Below are 21,726 nucleotides of genomic sequence, written 5' to 3'. Positions count from 1 at the left end.
GGCTTCGATGATAATGTAACAATTAGAATGGAAACGTTTTCTATCAAAACTTTTATTTATTTATTTTTTCTCAAAAAATAAATAGGTAAAAGTCATTAAAACTAGAAAAACTGGAAAATACAACTTCTTGGACCGTAATTATAGTCTAGATGTTCTACGCTCTAATTATATAATTAGAGTCCAATAATTCTGTTATTTGATGAATAATTTAAGTGATAGGATGACTCAATTATTTCCTGCTCTCGCATTTTTAAGCAATATTTTATTTTGTTTTTCAGATGCAACTCAAAAGACAATTCCTGTAACTTTAAACAGAGCAGGTGAAATTACCGCAGGTTTCATCGCGGAGATAACGAATATTCCATCAGCTAAACAACACGATATTTCCATAGTTTATACTGAAGCGATAACGCCAAGTCTATCATATCCGAAAGAAAATAGTCCAAGAAACTCCAGTGATATGATAACCCCATTTCCACCAGTTAAAAAGGGCAGCTCTACAGCAACATTCATCAACAACACAACAGAAACTCCATCAACGTTGCAAAAAGAGAATGAGAGAACGGAAAACAATCCATTAAGTATCTCAGAAAGTTTTACCGAAAGTTATACTGAAACGACTACTGACATTATATTATTTACAGAAGGAGTATCTAATGGTGCTACTGAAAGAACGAGAGACAGCGCAGAAACATATCCTCCCGAAGGCTCTTCTCAACAGATAAATATTATATCGACTTCAGATCAAGTTTCAGCTGTAAATTCTGTTGAAAGAACAACACAGATTTCAGTGGGTAACACAGAAGATTTATTCACTGACAAGAAAACAGGCATTTCACAAGGAAATATTTTATCAACTTTCCACCAAGAGACCACCGTGGGTCCAACAGAAAAGATAATACAAGCTACAGCTACAGAAGTCACCAAAAAGACAACCGAAACTACAACAATGCCAAAAGTTACCATATTAACAGAAGTTTCATCAACATCTCTTCAAGATAATGTAATAAGTTTTACTGACAACGTTATCCAGACTCCACCAACTGCACAATCACAAATCAGAGGAAGTACTCCTCAAATGACAGAAGTTCCAGCAACATCACGCTATACTACTCTGAATTTCATTGAAAATACAACAGAAACTCTAACCACGCAAAGAAGTACCACAACGAATCGAGAGGCCATAACAGAAATTCAGTCAGTATCTCATCACCATGACATAGAGAATTCTTCTGACAAGACAACTCAAATTCCATTAACTTCACAAGTTTCTGAAGTAAACCCTTCCCAGAAGATACCAGAAGTTTTGTCAGTATCCTATCAAGATATCACAACGGAGGTTCCATCGACTTCCCAAGTTCCTACAGCGAGTTCTACTGAGAAAACTCAAGTTATGTCAGCCTCTCAGCAAGATGTAAGAACCAGTTCTACTGAAGACGGAATACAGACACCACCGAGTACAGAACAAGATACTATAACTGTGTCAGCAGCACAGGAAACAATAATTTCATTAACTTCTCTACAAGATGTCACCCTAAAGTCCACTGAAGAGATAACAATTTCAACTGCTACTTACGAAGATAATACAGCAAAGTCGGTTGAGAAAATAACACCAACAGCGGATTCCATTCCAAGCACAACACAAATAACAACGGATTCTATTCCAGAGATATCACAAACATCAGATTTCATTACAGAGACAACCAACATCCCAACGAATTCTCACGACTACGTGACTAGTCCCAGTTATAATGAAAATACAGCAGAAATTTTATCTACTTCACAAAAATTTACTACTGTAAGTACCGATTTAACAATTGTAAGTCAAGTAGACGCACAAAGTGTTAGTGATGCTTCTGTGAAAACTACGTTACCAGGACAAACGGATTCTACAATAGTTCCTTCTGAAAGTACATCAGACGTTGCGTCGTTGCCTACGAAAGAATCCACACTGAGTTCCTTTGAAAAAACCACAAAGATTTCAACAGTTACTTCAGATCCCAGTGCAACTTCCATCAATAATGCAACAGAAATAGCAACTTTACAGCAAAACAGTACGGAGAGTTTTACAGAAAAGTCGCTACAAGTTCTATCATCACTCAAAGACATTACCACAGAACATTCCACTAGGGAAATAACAGAAACTTCATTAATTACAAATCAAGACTTCACAATAGGTTCTACCGAAGAATCAATACAAATATCGTCAGAAGAAGATAAAAGTGAGAGTTCCACTGTCGAAATTATAGAAACAACACCAAACTCCTTAGAGCAAACAACACCCACCGCATCTTCGTCCCAACAAAATGTGCCAATTAGTTCTATTGAAGAAGTGCAAATTCTGTCGACTGAGGAAAATTCCGAGGCCAGTACCATTAAAAGGACAACAGAGTCCCTTTCAATTACGAGTGCTACAGAAAGTTACTCTGCAAGCACGACAGAAATTCCAACGTTAGTCAATAAAGAAACCATACCTAATTCTCTACAGAAGACAACAGCAGCCCAATCAACCATTGAAAGCATAACAAAAATTCCATCAACAATACAAGAGGATCCTACTAAGATAATGGTCACAATGTCGACTGAGCAGAGTTATTCAGAAAGCTCTATTGAAAAAGTAACAAAAGTTCCTTCAACCTCCCAAGATGATAAAAGAGATGAGTCTACTGTAAGCACCGCAGAAATTAGATCAGCTACAAATCATGGTACCACGTTATTTTTCACTAAAACATCATTAGCAACTGCATCAACAGTAGAGAAAAAAAGCACACCAAGCTCTGAAGAGAAAACAATTACTGCATCGACTTCAACTGCAGGGCAAGAAACCACACCAAGCTCTGAAGAGAAAACAATTGTCACATCGACTTCAATTGTAGAGCAAGAAACTACACCAAGGTCTCATGAGAAAACAATTGGCGCTTCAACTTCAACTGTAGAGCAAGAAACCACACCCAGCTCTGAAGAGAAAACAATTGTCGCTTCAACTTCAACTGTAAAGGAAGAAACCACACCAAGCTCTGAAGAGAAAACAATTGTCGCATCGACTTCAACTGCAGAGCAAGAAACCACACCAAGCTCTGAAGAGAAAACAATTGTCGCATCGACTTCAACTGTACAGCAAGAAACCACACCAAGCTCTGAAGAGAAAACAACTATCGCATTGACTTCAACTGTAGAGCAAGAAACCACACCAAGGTCTCAAGAGAAAACAATTGGCGCTACAACTTCAACTGTAGAGCAAGAAACCACACCAAGCTCTGAAGAGAAAACAATTGTCGCTTCAACTTCAACTGTAAAGGAAGAAACCACACCAAGATCTGAAGAGAAAACAACTATCGCATTGACTTCAACTGTACAGCAAGAAACCACATCAGGGTCTCAAGAGAAAACAATTGGCGCTTCTACTGTAGAGCAAGAAACCACACCAAGCTCTGAAGAGAAAACAACTATCGCATTGACTTCAACTGGAGAGCAAGCAACCACACCAAACTCTGAAGAGAAAATAATTGTTGCTTCAACTTCAACTGTAGAGCAAGAAACCACACCAAGCTCTGAAGAGAAAACAACTATCGCATTGACTTCAACTGTAGAGCAAGAAACCACACCAAGGTCTCAAGAGAAAACAATTGGCGCTACAACTTCAACTGTAGAGCAAGAAACCACACCAAGCTCTGAAGAGAAAACAATTGTCGCTTCAACTTCAACTGTAAAGGAAGAAACCACACCAAGATCTGAAGAGAAAACAACTATCGCATTGACTTCAACTGTAGAGCAAGAAACCACACCACGGTCTCAAGAGAAAACAATTGGCGCTACAACTTCAACTGTAGAGCAAGAAACCACACCAAGCTCTGAAGAGAAAACAATTGTCGCTTCAACTTCAACTGTAAAGGAAGAAACCACACCAAGCTCTGAAGAGAAAACAATTGTCGCTTCAACTTCAACTGTAGAACAAAAAACAACACCAAGGTCTGAAGAGAAAACAATTGGCGCTTCAACTTCAACTGTAAAGGAAGAAACCACACCAAGCTCTGAAGAGAAAACAATTGTCGCTTCAACTTCAACTGTAGAACAAAAAACAACACCAAGGTCTGAAGAGAAAACAATTGGCGCTTCAACTTCAACTGTAAAGGAAGAAACCACACCAAGCTCTGAAGAGAAAACAATTGTCGCTTCAACTTCAACTGTAGAACAAAAAACAACACCAAGGTCTGAAGAGAAAACAATTGGCTCTTCAACTTCAACTGTAGAGCAAGAAACCACATCAAGCTCTGAAGAGAAAACGACTATCGCATCGACTTCAACTGTAGAGCAAGAAACCACACCAAGCTCTGAAGAGAAAACAGTTGTCGCATCGACTTCAACTGCAGAACAAGAAACCACACCAAGCTCTGAAGAGAAAACAATTGTCGCATCGACTTCAACTGTAGAGCAAGAAACCACACCAAGCTCTGAAGAGAAAACAATTGTCGCTTCAACTTCAACTGTAAAGGAAGAAACCACACCAAGCTCTGAAGAGAAAACAATTGTCGCAGCGATTTCAACTGTAGAACAGAAAACAACACCAAGGTCTGAAGAGAAAACAATTGGCGCTTCAACTTCAACTGTAGAGCAAGAAACCACAGCAAGCTCTGAAGAGAAAACGACTATCGCATCGACTTCAACTGTAGAGCAAGAAACCACACCAAGCTCTGAAGAGAAAACAGTTGTCGCATCGACTTCAACTGCAGAACAAGAAACCACACCAAGCTCTGAAGAGAAAACAATTATCGCATCGACTTCAACTGTAGAGCAAGAAATCACACCAAGCTCTGAAGAGAAAACGACTATCACATCGTCTTCCCAACAAAGTGCATCAGTCAGTTCCAAAGAAGATTTGTCGGAAATTTTATCGACACAGAAAAGCCCCACAGTAAGTAATCTTACTACAATAATAGGACAAATTGACACAGACAGTAATTCTGTAAGCACAACACTAATTCCATCTACAGTCAAGCAAGCAACTATATCCAATTTTGCAGAGACGACAACGGTGGGCTTACCAATTTCGCAAGGTCTTAACAATTTCACAGAAGTCACAGATGAACCTGTGACTTCTGCCAATGAAACAACACAGATTTCTTCAGCCACAGAGCAATCCTCTATCGGCTCCACTGAAAGAATAAAGCAAATATCAACAGCCTCCCAACAATATACTACACAAAAATACACAGAAAGTGTAACAGAAATACCATCAACTTCAATTCATGGAATTACGAGTTCCAGTGAGAAAACAACCGAGACTCCATCCACAATCCAGCAAAGTTCTATAAAGAATTCAGTCGAAAAAACAACGCACAGTTCATCAGTTACTGAACAAGGCAACGCTGCAAGTTCCAGAGAGACAAACGAAATCCTATTTACTTATCAACAAACTATGAGCATGAGTGCCACTGAAAATATGATTTCGCAAACTTCTCTTCAGGATTACACAAGCAGTTCGACTAAGAAGACAACGCAAGTTACTTCAACTACGCTATACGATGTTCAAGAAAGTTCCTCTGAGAAGGTAACCCAAGTTCTAAAAACTACTGCAGGAACTAATAATATGAATCCTACAAAATATACACTTGAATTTACTAAAAACGTTAGTCCTGCGAGTGTTACAGAGATGACAAAAGAATTTTCTTCAACTACACCACCTGAAAATACTTTGGATTACAAACAATTCACTAAGCAGATAACTTCTACACTCCAAAGTGAACCAAATACTCTACGCCAAACCGAGATCACCGTATCAAGCACAGCAGTTCACGATGAGAGTGCACCGTCGATATCGAAGTCACTGGAAATTACATCTAAATCTCTTTCCGAGGCTATGTCATCACTTCCGGTTACTTCTCCAATTAATTATTTGAAAGATACAACAAGTGTCCCATTTCCAGTAGGTGATACTACAGAGAGATTTACCTCTACACTTACTTCTACAGTAACATCAGCTTCTCCCCAGAGTTATTCTAGGAGAAGCAGAGAAGAACCAGCACAGGTTGTTTCAGCTACATCCAGCTACACCACTCTCAGTGATATTCCTAAAACGACGAACAGTCCAACCCCCTTTACAACTGACACTATTTCTAAAGATGCTGTAGAAAACACGGTTCAGATTCCACTTCCAACTACAGAGTCCATAAATGCTGTAATTGAAACAACAAAAATTAAAACAACAATGTCTCCTATAAAAACCACAACCGAAATAGTTTCTCTAACAACATCAGTAATCAATGCGCAAGACCAGGATTCTCCAGAAACGCAGAGTGGTAAGGATGAGGCTTCTACTGAAATTTCAACAGATTCTCCCATTCCTGTGCACTTTGTTATTGATGCTGATTACGACAAAGTTGTAGGGACTGGAATTCGCAAAGCTAAATTCCAAAAACACATAAAGAAACAGCTGTCAACTGCAATGAGACTTCCCTTAGAATCTTTCAGGAACTTCAACATTAAAAAAGGTATTTTACATAAGATTATAATGCAATTTCATTATATAAGCCTCTTTAAAAAATTAGACGGTATCGCTTACAAGTATAGACAGATCCACACAGGCCCACATTAATGTAATAAATTTATTTTAATTATTTAACTCTGATAGCTTAATTTTGTGTTTTTCATATGAGTCCATTTATCAAAGTAAAGCAGAGTATCTAAGCCGTGTGTGAAATGGTTCCAAAGTTCAATGAATATGCTTGTGTGTAACTTGACATTTTTTTAATTTTAAAAATAATGTGATTATATCTGATATTCCTTAGGAAGCGTGGATGTGTCCTTTGAGCTTGTTCCTTCAGAAGCTAAGGATTACAAAGTGGACAAAAAAGTACTTGAAGAAGCTGTTAATGATTTTAAAAGAAACGTAAATGAAAATAAGATATCTTTAACGGATCTAGATGGAAAGCAACTCAAGATAATACCTTACGAAGCTCCACCATCAGGTAAGAATGGTAGGCTATTATTAACCGTTTCTTTTTAACATATACAGCAAGTTCAGATTTTTTAAAAATTGCTAATGTCTTTGGATCAGTCGAGCTTTTGAACTACAATATGGTTAGAAATACCACCGCCTTTTTCAATTAAATTAATTTCAATTAAGTTGATGTAACTGATCAAATTTACCTGAACTCTTCGAACTCGTTCATCTGAACATAAATGTGTTTTTCAACATCTGTTTCAGTTATCTGAAAAAGAAAGGAAAAAATTATAATAAAATATAGTTACAGATAAAATTTCTTTAAAAAATTGTATATTAATTCAAGTCGTTCGCAATTTTGTACATAAGAGGTTTGCAATGCAATGTGGGAGACCTTGGATCTGAATATGAAATAAACATCAATCAATCAAAACATCATAATCAAAAAATATAATATTGATAAATAAAATAAATATCATAATCAAAATTAGGAAATCTGCAGTTGACATTTTGTTCTATTAGAATAAATGTAACCTTACAATTTGACTAGTGATAAAACTTTAATTTAAAAAATAACTAATATAATGTCTCTCATATTATTTTATTAATGCTTGTAGCTCATGTTTATTTTTTATTAATGTTTTACCAGAAAACAAAGGAGATCTTAAGACCATAATAATTGCAGTAGTAATCGGAGTGTTGGTATTAACTATTATAGTGGTCATAACAACAGTAATCATTATGAAGTGCATGAACAAATCTAGCAAAATTTCTCCATTAGAAGAGGTAAGCCTGATTGTTACATTTTCTGCTTAATATGTTTATTTAAAAATACATCATTTGAATTTTAATGATAAATCATAGGTTTTAAATTTTAATTCAATAGCGTAAAACACCATCTAGGATTTTTATCTCGCTTCAATGAGATGGGGTAAAATGGCGAATTGAAATGGATGCATAGTTGCTTATATAGCTTTATTTAGACAAAACCCCATGAGACTGCCAGGGCTGGTCAAGGCGTGGTCAGGCCACGCCTTGAGTACTGCGTACAGGTCTGGAGGCCTCATTTTAGGAAGGATGTAGATTTACTTGAGCGTGTACAGAGAAGGGCAACAAGATTGGTGAGGGGAATGAAGGGATCCTCTTACCAAGAGAGACTTAAGTTCCAAATTGCAGTGGCTGGAAACTAGGCACCTGCGCGGTGATCTGATTGAGGTGTATAAGGCCTTGAATGGGTTGAGCACGCTGAATTCTGATGGGATCCTTCCACTTGTTCAGATTACGAACCTAAGGGGGCATAAATTCAAATTAAGAAAAGACAGATGTAGAATAGATTTGCGGAAATTTGCCTTTAGCCAGCGGGTTGTTAATTGCTGGAACAAACTTCCATCTGTCGTGGAAGTTGATAGGTTGAATAAATTTAAGGAGGAACTGGACAGGCATTTGGAGGGAATGGTGTAATTTTTTTTTTTTTTTTTTTTTTGGCTGATGCTGCATAAGCTCATACACATGCTTTCTTGCATCACATGCCACTACTACTACTACTACTATTTCTAAATTAGTTACGAATTAGATTCTGTCTTTGTTATGTTAACATGTATGGAATCTCATGTTAATTCGAGGGTTTAGTGTCAAACAACGTTTAGCACAAACTCATTTTGTAATCAACGTTTTTGTAATTAACCAAGAAAAATTTATTTGATATTTTCTTGGTGTACCGCAATGTACTTACAGCTCAAGCTAATTTGTCAAGTACTAGAGAGATACAGTTCTATGACATGATCTGCATTGTTATTTGTACAAAGTGAAACTAAAGTTATCTCCAAAAAAAAAAAAAAATTCAATTTTGTAGTTAACGTTGTTTGACACAAAATTCTGTAATTTCTCAAGAATAAACCATCAAATTGAAACTATCTTAATTTTCATTTCATTCCAGCTAAAAAACAAGCTTCCGTCTTACAAAAAGGTTCCTTATGAGTATTCGTTGATGGCTACTGGTCGTACCACTGCAGAATCCGGCAAATATTCGTACGATAGCGGGATTTGGATGGGACCAGGAAAAGAACCACTTTTTACAGCCCCCAAAGCTGCCTGCTATAGACCTCCAACAGAGATGGAAATCCTTAAATCCCGAAGACCCCCAACAGCAGTGGTAAGTTGTTGGACAAGTCCTCCAAAACAGAAAAGAAAAAGAAAATAAACTGATTACCTGTTTAGGTAATTGCGAAAGTGCCTTTTAAATGTTATTTATGTATCCAAAGCAAATAAATTTATTAAAACTACCAATTTTTAGTCTTATTAGAATTTTAAGTCTTATTATTTTATTTTGTTTATTTAAAATAGACGGTTGCTTATTACGATGCATTAGCCCACATTGCTTCGACTTTAGTTTTGAACTGAAGTTATAATTAGAGAATTTAACTTTTATCAAGGACGTCAAATGCAATTTTGATGGCGCCTGGATAATTAATTAGATTTTTATGATATCAGGAATATTCTAAATTGTTATTTGTACAAATAACAATTCAAGGTGACAATCTTGAATTATATTTTATAATTTTCACAGATTCTATTATTCTGTTGAAATAATATGATTTATTCAACGATAAAAGGTCAAAATGTATAAATTTGTTTTATTTCACTGTAATACTTTAAAAAAACTGCTTTAATGTTATATCCAAGGTTTCCGAAAAGTCTGAAACGAAAGGCAAGTTTCAAGTTTTCGTTGTAAAATGGCAGCTTGTTTGAATGTTTTTGATCGATTAATCTAAAAATGAAAGGTAATAGGAACATATAACACTCTAGTACCATGAATGAGTTAAGAAGACAGAAGAGACTTGTTGATTCTGGTCTTGAAGTACTGTACAGTAAATTGTAATTATTAGGGAACGCATGATGAGAAGGTTATTCCTCTTTAGGTTATGATGAAGCCAATAATCCATTTTCAAATATGTCTTCTGAATACACACACAAAAAAGGAAGAAGCCTTAGAACAAAAAAAAAAAAGGGGAGAGAATGTCAGCACAGCAGAGACAGATAAACAAAGATAATGAAAAATGGGAAACTAATCGAATGATGACAAGGTGTTGTGCAGAGAACCGAGATGAAGATTTTGAGGAAGGCAATGAAGCACGGGTTCATCTGTTAGTTAATAATATTGTTCCTCCATTTCTTGATGGAAGAATTGTGTTCACCAAACAATCTAAACCCGTTGTGCCAGTCAAAGTAAAATACATATTCATTCTGATTATAAAATGAAAATTTTCTCCCATAATACTTTATAGTTAATAAGACATATTATAATGGCAGTTACATTTTTGCATTAGATGAAAATCTATCTGTGTCTTTACCCAGATTTCATCAGACATTAACAGAACGGAAGTAGAAGGGATATATGAAGAAAAGAAAAGTTAATTTGGCGAGCTTAGAACTTAATCATGAATGGATAATGATTAGCAGGTGCATATATTGGATTTGTAGAAAGAGACAGACGGAATCATACATTCAGAAGAATACATTCGGAATCATAATTCAGAAGAACAGTGCCCATAGAAACACAAGGTGTGGCTAAAATGAAACGGAAATCGTGGCTTACCAACACCTTCCTACTGCGCATGTCAACAACATTCATATTATTATTATTATCTTTTTATTTCCACATCAGTGGAAATAAAAAGATAATAATATTATAACCCCCGTAACAGCCTGGTTCAGCTAGAGGGGTGTACATAATAAATATTCAAGGCGATTATATTGAGTTTAAAAATATATGAACACACATTGTATTTACAAGTAAGCTAACATAATATAACACTGAAGTTTCAAAACTGTGAAAGTGGTACAGTCAATAGTTCTACTTTGTACAGTTCTTTCAGGGCTGTCTGTAACGCTTCGAGCTGCAGAAAGCTGAGGCATCGATTCCGAGGGAGTTATATGGTCCGACCGTATTTGCCGGAAACACTGATTCCAGGTATTGCAGGTTTTTTAGTGAAGATCGTAGACAAGGTGTTGCACTGCACCGGGTTCGTTGGATAGTCCGAGAGTTTGTCGTCACTTCCCAGATGTCGGGTGAATCCATTCAGCCACAAAGGAGTTGAGCCAATATGTGTGCAGGTTCCTCTCCTTGATGATGGTTTCCCATGGTTTCAGGCCGAGGTTTGCATAGAGCACGCTCCGAGAGATGGTAAAAGGGTGCTATCACCCTGTTTAACCATCTCAGGAGCCAATACTCTGTCCCAAGGAATCTCTTGAGGTGAGCAGGAAAGGCCCAGACCAAAGCACAGATGCATAGAACAGTACAGGGATCAAATTTCTTTGGACGTAATCCCAGATGAACTCTCGAGGCCTAAGACCGACCAGCTCCTTTTGGATTGCCCAAAGAGCAGCAAGCGTTTTCTGCCTGGCCATATTGAGGTGGTCTTTGAAGGTTAGTCTGTAATCCCACTTCAACCCCAAATAAGTGTGAGAGTTTACCTTTTCAACAACGGTCCCGTTAATTTTCAGTGTAATTTCATTCTTTGTCTTCATTTTTGTTATATCGTGCTGTAGCTTGCTTTTTTTTTCTGTACCGATCGGTTTTTGTTTCGATGCAATCGGTTAAGTTTTGATTGAACTCTTCTTTAACTGAATCGGAAAATTGAGTAATCGTAACCCTTCGGAAAAATGAGTAATCGTAATTTAGAGCAAAGAATTGTTATTAAATTTTTAGATTGTGATAACAACAGATGAACCTTGGGTCTTTAAGCATGATCGACAAACCAAGCGTCAAAGCGTGCAGTGGCAAATTCCCTCTTCTCCCCGTTTAAAGAAAGCAAGAATGTCTCGATAGAACATCAAGACCATGTTTGTCATTTTCTTTGATTGTCGTGGTGTCGTTCATCATGAATTTGTCCCGCCAAATCAGACATTTTACATTCAGACACTATGTGAAGAAATTCGAAAAACATGCCCAATTTATGGCCGGACAAATGGATTTTCATCACGACAATGCATGGTGTCATTCCTCAACCGCAGTGAGTGAGTTTTTAACGAAAAACAAGATCACAACATTGGAGCACCCGCCTTTTCCTTCAGCTCAGGTGCCGTCAGACTTTTTTCTGTTCCCGAAAATTAAAATCCACCTCAAAGGAAAACGATTTGAGGACTTAGCAGACATTCAGAAGAACACAAGGCAGCAATTAAAGGCGATATCTTCCGAGGATTTCCTCTGCTGTTTTAGATACTGGAAATAGCGAATGGGGCACTGCATAGGCGCGGCTGGAGAGTACTTTGAAGGGGATAAATATTGAAATTGTTGTATTTAAAATAATAAATGATTTTAAAAATATTTCTTGTTTCTCTTTAGCCGCACATTTTAATACAATAAGGGCATTCGGCAGAAACTGAATGTCTCTTTTATAGCAAAGTGAATTTGTAAGAGCGGGATCATTAATTTTCCTAGCTTTTCTCTTTTAGATAAAGTCCTAGTGTTTAAGGGAGGTTTGGAGGCACCAGCCAAAAGTGGGACAAATCAGAGAGTTGTAGAGTTAGCATCTCTTTAGAAAAGAAACAACGCCGAGGGCGCAAAAGATATTTCTGATATGCATATGACAAGAAAGGTTAGTCAGAATTACCCTCCCTTCTCCTCCAGTAACGTTCTCCTCCAGATAAGTGATCTTGTCGGAAAAATTTATATGTTTTTGAAGACGATAATAGCAGCAGCGAACTCTTTTTTGCCAAAACTAAAACAGAATTGGGTTATAATTTAGAATGACAGAAGTTAACTAAGTTTTCTTCTTCCCATTCAGATATTACTTGAGATCAGCAATATCAGTGTTAAGAAAATGATATTGTAGTGGATATACGAGAGATTGTGTCTGTTTGCTCAGAGAAGGGTTTGTCGTACGGGCGAGTGGAACGCAACACAGTCAGTAAAACTATGTACTGTATACGATTTCTAGTCAACGGGAGGTCATTAATAAACTGGAGGAAAACAATGGATGAAAGAAGAGAACCTTGTGGAACTCTAGCATTAGTTGAGAAGTCAGAGGGACTCAACCATCCGACACAATGAGCGACGGAGAAAGTGGAAACTGGCTACCCAGTCTTTAAAGTCGGGAGATAGGATGTAATATGGGAGCCTGCTAAGATCTTTATGCCAAACAAGATCACAAGTCTGAAAATGTTGAATCAACAGCTCGACTCGACTGGTGCTAAAAGTACTATTTTTATTCTTACCTGTACGCTACCACTTTTTTTTTTTCGATATAGCCTCATAATAATCTTGCACTCGAATGGACATTTTTAATTTTTTGATAGCAATATAAATAAGAAAAAACAACTTAGGGTTCAATAATAATAATAACATTGTCAATGTTAATAATAAAAATACATTTTAAAAGTGTATTTAAAAAGTTCTGTTTAAAGCTGAACGTTTTATCCAACATATTTTTACCAGCTGTACCAGCTCAAAAAAATTTTTTTAACCTGTACAGGTAATCAGTACAGGCTTTATTTGAGTACTGGAATCGACATTTCTACGGATCCAGCCATTACGTCCACAAAATAAACAAGCGCTTATGATGTGGGCATAATGGGTGGGCCCATAGGCAAGTGGCAGATGACTTTAACAGTATTGTATTTTTGGATTTCTTCAATCATTAAAAAATATATCCGAAAATCCCCAACGCTGTAGAAAATCGTAAAAGAACTGACTCTGTAGAGATAAAATTATGTTTGGGTTCAGATGCCAAAAACACAAAAAGCAATTTTTTTTAAAATAAAATACACTACTTATCAAAGTATTAGAGAATACACCCTGAAATCACATCATGAGATTTGAGCGCTTCCTGTCGAATATCTAAATGGAATATCTCATCATTTGGTAATGTATGGAAATGAGATCATAAGCATATAAATGATAGTGATTATTAATTTCATGATTAATGCTTTACCATGTGAGCATTACTAATAGTGGAGGTGACTCGCTTATCAGCGCAGACTCTGTCAAGGGTTTATAATTAGTGACTATCGCGACTGGATTCTTTTCGCATTGGTGACTGTTAACTATGCCACAATGCACAGGACAAGATTATGCAGGGAGAAAACTTTGTTCAAGAGCTGTGAATATATGCAGCCATACAGTCCCCGAATTTGATTCCTATCAATAACATATTGGATCATTTGAAAAGTCTCAGTAGGGAGTAACAACAGCTGCCAACGAATATGAGAAATCTAAAGAACATATTCTTAGGGGAATGGGTTAACATAACGAGACCTGTGCGCTACCAAATCTTTGATATTGATTTCTAGAGAAATCAATGCCGAGGAATATTAAAGTTATCGTAACCCCTAAAAGGCAACCAGCTTCTATCACTTGTATTCTCTAATATTTTTGTATAGGAGTGCATATACTAAATTATTACTAAATTAGTGAAAATTCTATTTAAATATGGATAACTATGTTTCATACGCAATTTAAATTGTCTTAATGCAAATACAGTTAAATTATTTCTCGTTTCATTATACATTTCGGTCTTATAACTGCACTTGTATGTTAATAATAATAAAATAATACTGATTAAAAACTCTACATTTATATTCGCAATGCACTCACACTTTTCTATCTCGTTAACTCAGAAGATATAAATGAATGAACTGTACCTGCACACATCACAAAGCTATACCGGCACGACCACTAGGTCAGAGGAGTTTACATTAATTATTTTTTTCCAAAAAGGCAAAAAAGCTCCTATTTTCAATGGCTGGCACATGCTTAGATGCCTTAGATAAACATTCTAGCAGCACACACACACACACTAAGCAAGAGCAAGCAGGAATTCATTTTTGGCTTCACCTTTCTTCTTAATATAACTCCACAGGTGCTTATCTGAACACTTGCTACAGCATACTATAGCACTGTCTGTGATCTTCCAGTTTCATATAATATATTTTCATATAATGACATAACGAACCCTTTTTCTATAGAGAGCTAGACTGAAGGAGCACTGGAACATCGATATCGATCAGATGATGGGTGTGAGGAAGAAGGCCAGCTAAAAAAATGTAAGTATAAACAGCATTGCTGCAGGTAGGAAGCAAACCATGACTGCAAAAAGAGTCTGCATGGTGAAGTGATTCCTCGTCATCACCAGTAAAATCCTCAATATTTAGATGGACTTTGTGCCATGAATTCCAGTTCCAATTCCAGACTCGTCCATTATCGATTTATAGCAGTCAGTGATGATGACAACAAAGAAAGAAAGAAAGAATTTTTTGGAATGTTTTAAATATAAAAAAAAGTTTATTTTCATAACTGAGCCTCTAAAATGGCCTTATAGTGCATTAAAGGAAAATGTTTTATCATATGACAATAGCAGAACACAATGAATACTTGTGTTAATTTTAAGAATTTATTTCTCCTGTGTTTGAAATACAGCTGCTGAACTATTTTTTGTTTAACTACAAAGCATTTTGATATTGTGAATAATAAACCTTACGTAAACTGTATACTATTTCTTTACCACACTAAACTTTGTAAAATCCGGAACATTTTATAAAAAAAAATAAATAATAAATAAATAAATAAAAATCAATATTTTACAATCTGTAAATATTAAGAAAGGAATCCGGCAGTCGCATCAAAGATTTTTCTTTAGGAATTCATGCAAAAAAAAAAGAGTGACATTTATCCGGAATTCTTTAAAATCCGGAACATTTTACAAAAAAAAAAAAATATATATCAACATGTTTACAATACGTAAATATTAAGAAAGAAAAGAATGACATTTCTTTCTTTAAAAAATGCTCGCAGGACTGTCTTTGTTTTTTAATAATATATTTTGGCAGCCAAGAGGATTTAAGTTGATAATGAAATGGTCTCATGTAAGAACAAACTTGTCTTTGCAGCAATCTGCCCTGGTATTGCAATATTTAACAGATGGCCTCTTTAAAAGGTTAATTGATCATTTGTTTAAAAGATGAGACCGCTATGACAGCCTGTTTCAGGACTACCTGGTTCCTCATTAGACAGCAGGTGATCTCAAGTGACAACACGCAGACAAAACAGTTATACTGTAAAGAGGTAGTTCGATGTCAGCTGCAATGCGGTACACGAAATGAGTTTTCAAAGTTTTATTACAGCTAAAGCTATCTGCTGAAAGTAGTGCAATATCAGGGTAACTCCTTACAAAGGCCTGTAGTATGTAGATGGAATTTCGGCATAAAGAGTGTACTTGGCATATTTTGGAAATGGAAAGATTTTACTACAGATTTATAAAATTCCTTATTCAAATAGGAAAATACAAATTTAATAAAAATAAGAGTTTTTATGTAGTTTTCCTTCTGTTCAAATAAAATAAAAAAATAAATAAACTGAATACATATTGAGTTTAAGTTTCAAATGCTACATATCGCAAATGAAATTTTGCGATGATCGCGATGGTCGTTACTTGTTGCGTATGCCACATCTCTTTGGTCTTAGGTTCGTGTACTTCCTGATTTTTCCCCATCGGTTTTCTGCAGGTTGCCAGTGTTGGGTACCACTATGTCAATCAGATAGGTAGCCTTTTCCTTCTTGTCCACAAGGGTTATATCCAGTCTGTTGTGCGGGATTGTCCGTTATTGTGGCGCGGTCCCAGTACAGCGTGTGGGTTGTCTGTCTGATGTTCGTACTTATAGTACGGTACACTTTCTTCGATCAACTGGTATTTCCTTGCTAGCTTTTGATGTATTATCCTGGCTACCTGGTCGTATCTATGAGTGTACTCAGTCTGGGTGATCACCTTGCATCCCGCGGTGATGTGTGGATCGTTTCTGAGGCCAGGTGGCATCGTCGACATGTGTCATCTAACACTCCGGGCTCCTTGGCGATGTATTTTCTATAGTTCCTGGTGTTGATTACCTGGTCTTGGATGGCGAGCATAAATCCTTCAGTCTCGGGGAAGAGTGTCCCGCTCTTGAGTCATGTATTGGAAGCAATTTTATCTATGTGACCCTGATGGAGATCATTGTAGTGTCTGCCATGGAGTGTCTTCTCTGCCCATCTTTCTAGCTTCGTTTGTACCTCCTGGTTGGGAGGGACTCCTCGCTTAGGTTGAGTGGGGTATACCGCTTGTCTATCTTCCTTATGGCCTGGTGGAGTGCTGCTGTGTGTTTCTGGAAGTAATCCTTCAGGTTAACTATTGCTGTCTTCTGTTGCTCAATGAGGTCTATCAGGCCCTTCCTCCTTCTTCCCGGGCAATTGTCAGTCTCTCCACGGCAGCTATCGGGTGGTGTTGGTGGCTCTTGGTCATCATTGTCCTTGTCTTTCTCATGTTTATTATTATTATTATTGCTCTATATTATTTCTCCCTGATTGGGGGATTCCACTCCGTGACGGGTATTGCTTCCAAGTACACAGGGTGGTTGTAATGTCTGGTGTTACTTTCGGTCGAGGAAATCTCTGACTATCCTACAGGTGTTCAGGATTGCGACTTTCTGGAGTTCCTTGTAGATGTTCTCTGGGAGACATATTGCTCCTAGGCTGCTATGCAGAGTCTTTGGTACCATATGATTGGGATGGTTGATACTTCTTGCATATGCCACATCTCCTTGATCTCATGTCTCAGGTTCGTGTACTTCCTAATTTTTTCCTCATGGGTTTTCTGGACATTGCTAGTGTTCGGCACCGCTATGTCAATCAGGTAGGTAGCCTTTTCCATCTTGTCCACAAGGGTTATGTCCGGTCTGTTGTGCGGGATGGTCTTATCCATTATTGTGGCGCGGTCCCAGTACAGCTTGTGGGTTAGGGTCTCTAGTACTGCCGGGGGGGGGGGTTCGTACTTCTACTATGGTACACTTTCTTTGGTCAACTGGTATTTCCTCGCTAGCTTCTGATGTATTATCCTGGTTACCTGGTCGTGTCTATGAGTGTACTCAGTCTGGACATTGCTATCGATGTGATCTTGATGGAGGTCATTGTAGGGTCTGCCATGGAGTGTCTTCTTTGCCCATCTTTCTATCTTCGTTTCTTGTACCGTTTGGGCGGGAGCGGTTTCCTCGCTTAGGGTGAGTGGTGCTGTGTTGTTCTCGAAATAATCCTTCAGGTTAACTATCGCTGTTTTTTTGTTGTTCTGTCAGGTCTATCAGGTCCCTTCCTCCCTCTTTCCGAGGTATTGTTATTCTCTCCACTGCTGACATCGGGTGGTGGTGGTGTTGGCGACTCTTTGTCATCATTGTCCTTGTCTTTCTCATGATATCTTCTAGCTCGGTGTTAGTCCAATCTATGACCCCGAATGTGTATATTATTACTGGAGCTGCATAGCTGTTTATGGCTTTAACTGTGTTCCCTCCGTTCAATTTTGATTTCAGCAGGCCTCTGAGTCTCTGATGATATTTTTCGGTCAGGCACTTCTTGATTTCCTTGTGTTCCAACTGCTCAGCCTGCATCATCTCTAGATATTTATAAGTCTCTCTCCTTCTTTCATAGCTTCGATCTCTTTACCAGTCAGCAGCTGGTAGTTTCAGCCAACTAATTTTCCATGGTGCAGTGTGTGGGTCTTGCATTTTTCTAGACCAAATTCCATCCTGATGTCCTTGCTGAATTCTTCGGTGATCCGGAGTAGTTTCTGAGGTTGCTTCTCGGTTGTCGCGTAAAGCTTGATGTCATCCATGTACATCAGGTGGGTGAGGGTGTACAGGTTCTTTCTTCCTTCTTTTTCTTTCTTCCTTCTTTGAGGTTATATCCATACTTGCTGCCGTTAAGTTGAGTGCTAGACAGAACCATAGTGCGCTCAGAGCATCTCCCTGAAAGATTCCTCTTCTAATGGGGATTGGCCTGGTTGTGATGTTCTCGACCTTAATGGCGGTACTCCATTTCGTCATTGTTTCTCCTAGGAAGTTTGTCACTATCGGATTGACCTTGCAGATCTTCATTAGCCAGCTATGAGGTACGGAGTCGAAGGCCTTGTGGTAATCGATGTAGGCCGTATATAGGTTGCGGTGCTTGCTTCATAACTGCGGAATCTATGGTTAATTGCTCCTTGCATCCTTTGCTCCTCCGCTTGCATTCTTTCTGCTGTTCGGCCATTACGTTCTGACTCTCTCTAAGTGGTCTGATATCTTCTTGGTTATGCAGCTAGTCAGACTCTTGTACATTGTTGGGAGGCAGGTGATTGGCCTGTATTTCGCCGGGTTTCTTGTATCTTCGTCTTTATGCTTCAGATATGTGACTCCTTCGGTGAGAAACTTCGGGATTGTCTCCGGGTGCCTTATCATTCGAGTTAACTGTTCTGCTAGGTGCTTGTGTGTGCAGGTGAGCTTCTTGTACCAGTAGTTGTGGATATTATCAATTCCTGGGGTTCGCCAGTTGTGGGTGTTCCTGATCGACTGTTTTTCTTCTTCTTCTCGAATCTCCCACTCTCTTATCTCTTGTATATCCTTCGTTATTATTATTATTTTGGAAATATAAAACAAATTATTAAAGCTGCCACAAATAATAAAAAACAAAATATAATTCTTCTGCTGATCAAATATGCAAAAAGACATTCCTTATTATGAATATTATTTGAGTTTCTCTAATTAACATTAATAGTTTACTCATATTTTTAAGAGTACAGTCAGGGAGGGTATATTAAACAAGGAGACAGTTATGGTTATAATTAGCATTAGCATTAGCATTAGTAGAGGCATATGATGCAAGAAAGCAAGCTTATTCAGCATCAGCCAAAAAAAAAAACCCTCTCCCATTTCACCCCTCCGTTCGTTCGAAATACCTGTCCAGTTGAGCTTTAAATTTGTTTAGGCTATCAACTTCAACAACAAGTGATGGAAGTCGGTTCCACCAACCAACCACCCGCTGGCCAAAGGCAAATTTCCGCACATCTATCCGACATCCGTCCTTCCTCAATTTGAATTTATGCCCTCTGAGGTGATTATTCTGAGAAAGATGAAGAATCCCATTGGCATTGAGCATGCTCAAACCATTCAAAGCCTTATACACCTCTATCAGATCACCTCGCCGGTGCCTAGTCTCCAGACTCTGTAATTTGCAAAACTTAAGCCTTTCTTCGTAAGAGCAACCCTTTGTTCCATTTACTAATCTTGTTGCCCTTCTCTGCACCTGTTCCAGCAGCTCTACATCCTTCTTGAAATGAGGCCTCCAGACCTGTATACAGTACTCAAGATGTGGCCTAACCATTGCCTTATACAAGGGAATAATCACCTCCTTATCCCTGCTAGAAAAATTCCTGTATATCATTGACAAGACACCATGAGCTACTCTTGCAGCTCGTCTGCACTGCTCAGAGAACTTCATATCTGCCTGCACAATTACCCCCAGGTCCTTTTCATTCTCCACCACTGTCAGTGTAGTACCGCAGAGTTGATACATTGCTCTGGGGTTACTGTTACCCATATGTAGTACTTTACATTTGTCAATGTTAAACTTCATTTGCCACCTCTCAGCCCATCTGTTCAACCTTTCCAGATCCTGTTGCAGCAGCATAGCGTCAGTAGTGTCCTTAATGACCCTGCCAACCTTTGTATCATCTGCAAACTTAGACATTAAACTTGATATCCCATCATCAATATCATTCATAAACACCGAAATAATAATTCATTATCCAATTCCTTGCATCTGCTTAAGTCGCATGTCTCGCCTCTGCCACAAATTTGACAATAGTGACGTCCCATAGCGACGATAATGATGAATCATGCTGTCTCCTTGCATATTATAAGCTCCTCTATGGCAAAACCATTAAAGTGCCAATTAAGCTAGAGGGGTGAAAATAGGATTATTAATATACGAGATTATTTGTCTAGTTACAATAATATTTACAATATACAGTATTGATTTCCAATTGCCTATTTCACATATACATAAATGCAATGGAGTTAAAATATAAGCAGAAATGGACAGTTGAGACTCTAGAGTCTCAACATCGCACATATGCTTTGCTTGAACTGTAAATACTCATACAGATTTCAAGCATAGCACATAAGAGATTACGATTGTCTCTTTTGATGTTTTAACCATAAATAATTTCGAAAGCCATAGATTATGAATAGAATATGCATGATTTGCTTATAACTCAAAGTGATTTTCGGTACTAGTTAAGTATGGTCCTGCCAGTGTAAATCTCAAGTAAATCTAACATAAATCTAACCTTATCTAACCATTGTACATTTATGTAGGTATATTCATTTATATACAAAAATATACACTGGTTATGTTAAACTTTACAGTGGAGGGAGATTAATTAACAAGTACTTAATTATGTATTTTTTTTTAAACTACACGTGCAGGAAAACAATCAATTTCCTTGTTTGACTGCATTAACGATTATTACAAGACTCCTGTGAAAGGTTTTATACGTCTATCTTAATTAAAAGAAATCAAATAAATATTAATGTTATCAACATGTGTTCAATTTTTATTTATTTTTTTAACTAGCACATATCATTTGTCATAAAATGACGAGGGAAATCATAATAATTAAAGTGAAAATAAATTATTACAATTTTCATTTCATTTACTGTTCATTCCGACACTACATTCGACAAAACATTTAGTAAATATATTTTGTTTACATTGTCCTGGTGGAGGTATCAGTTTATTGATACCTCCACAAGTGACATTATTAATTCTATAGCCGACCGGGCTAGCCAGGTAGGTAAAGTGCCTTCCTGGCAACCCAAAGATCGCGGGTTCGATTCCCGCCTCGGGCTGGATATCACGATGGTGCCGAACCAACCGGTTGGTTGCATATTCCGGCCACGATACACGAAGGAAGCAAGAAAAAACTGGTTCCTTCGTGTATTGATCACAT

The 21,726-nt window shown here is 37.5% G+C and overlaps 1 protein-coding gene across 1 annotated transcript in view; it reads left to right on the top strand.

The window, feature by feature from the left end:
• The window catches only part of LOC150075397 (uncharacterized), a 42,463-nt gene extending 27,402 nt beyond the window's left edge, over positions 1–15,061 (top strand). The window contains exons 7-11 of the mRNA XM_090388475.1: positions 279–6,488; positions 6,786–6,965; positions 7,590–7,726; positions 8,877–9,092; positions 14,906–15,061. Of these exons, the coding sequence (XP_090244601.1) occupies positions 279–6,488; positions 6,786–6,965; positions 7,590–7,726; positions 8,877–9,092; positions 14,906–14,977 (6,815 nt within the window). The 3' untranslated portion in view covers positions 14,978–15,061. The remainder of the gene's footprint in view (positions 1–278; positions 6,489–6,785; positions 6,966–7,589; positions 7,727–8,876; positions 9,093–14,905) is intronic.
• The last annotated feature ends 6,665 nt before the right edge of the window (positions 15,062–21,726 follow it).

This window comes from Mastigoproctus giganteus, chromosome 14 (genome assembly GCF_048544385.1).
Source record: "Mastigoproctus giganteus isolate SK-2022 chromosome 14, ASM4854438v1, whole genome shotgun sequence".
NCBI classification, from domain to species: Eukaryota; Metazoa; Arthropoda; class Arachnida; order Uropygi; family Thelyphonidae; genus Mastigoproctus; species Mastigoproctus giganteus.
The sequence above is the reverse complement of the archived record's forward strand: the minus strand, read 5'-3'. Positions and strand labels throughout refer to the sequence as shown.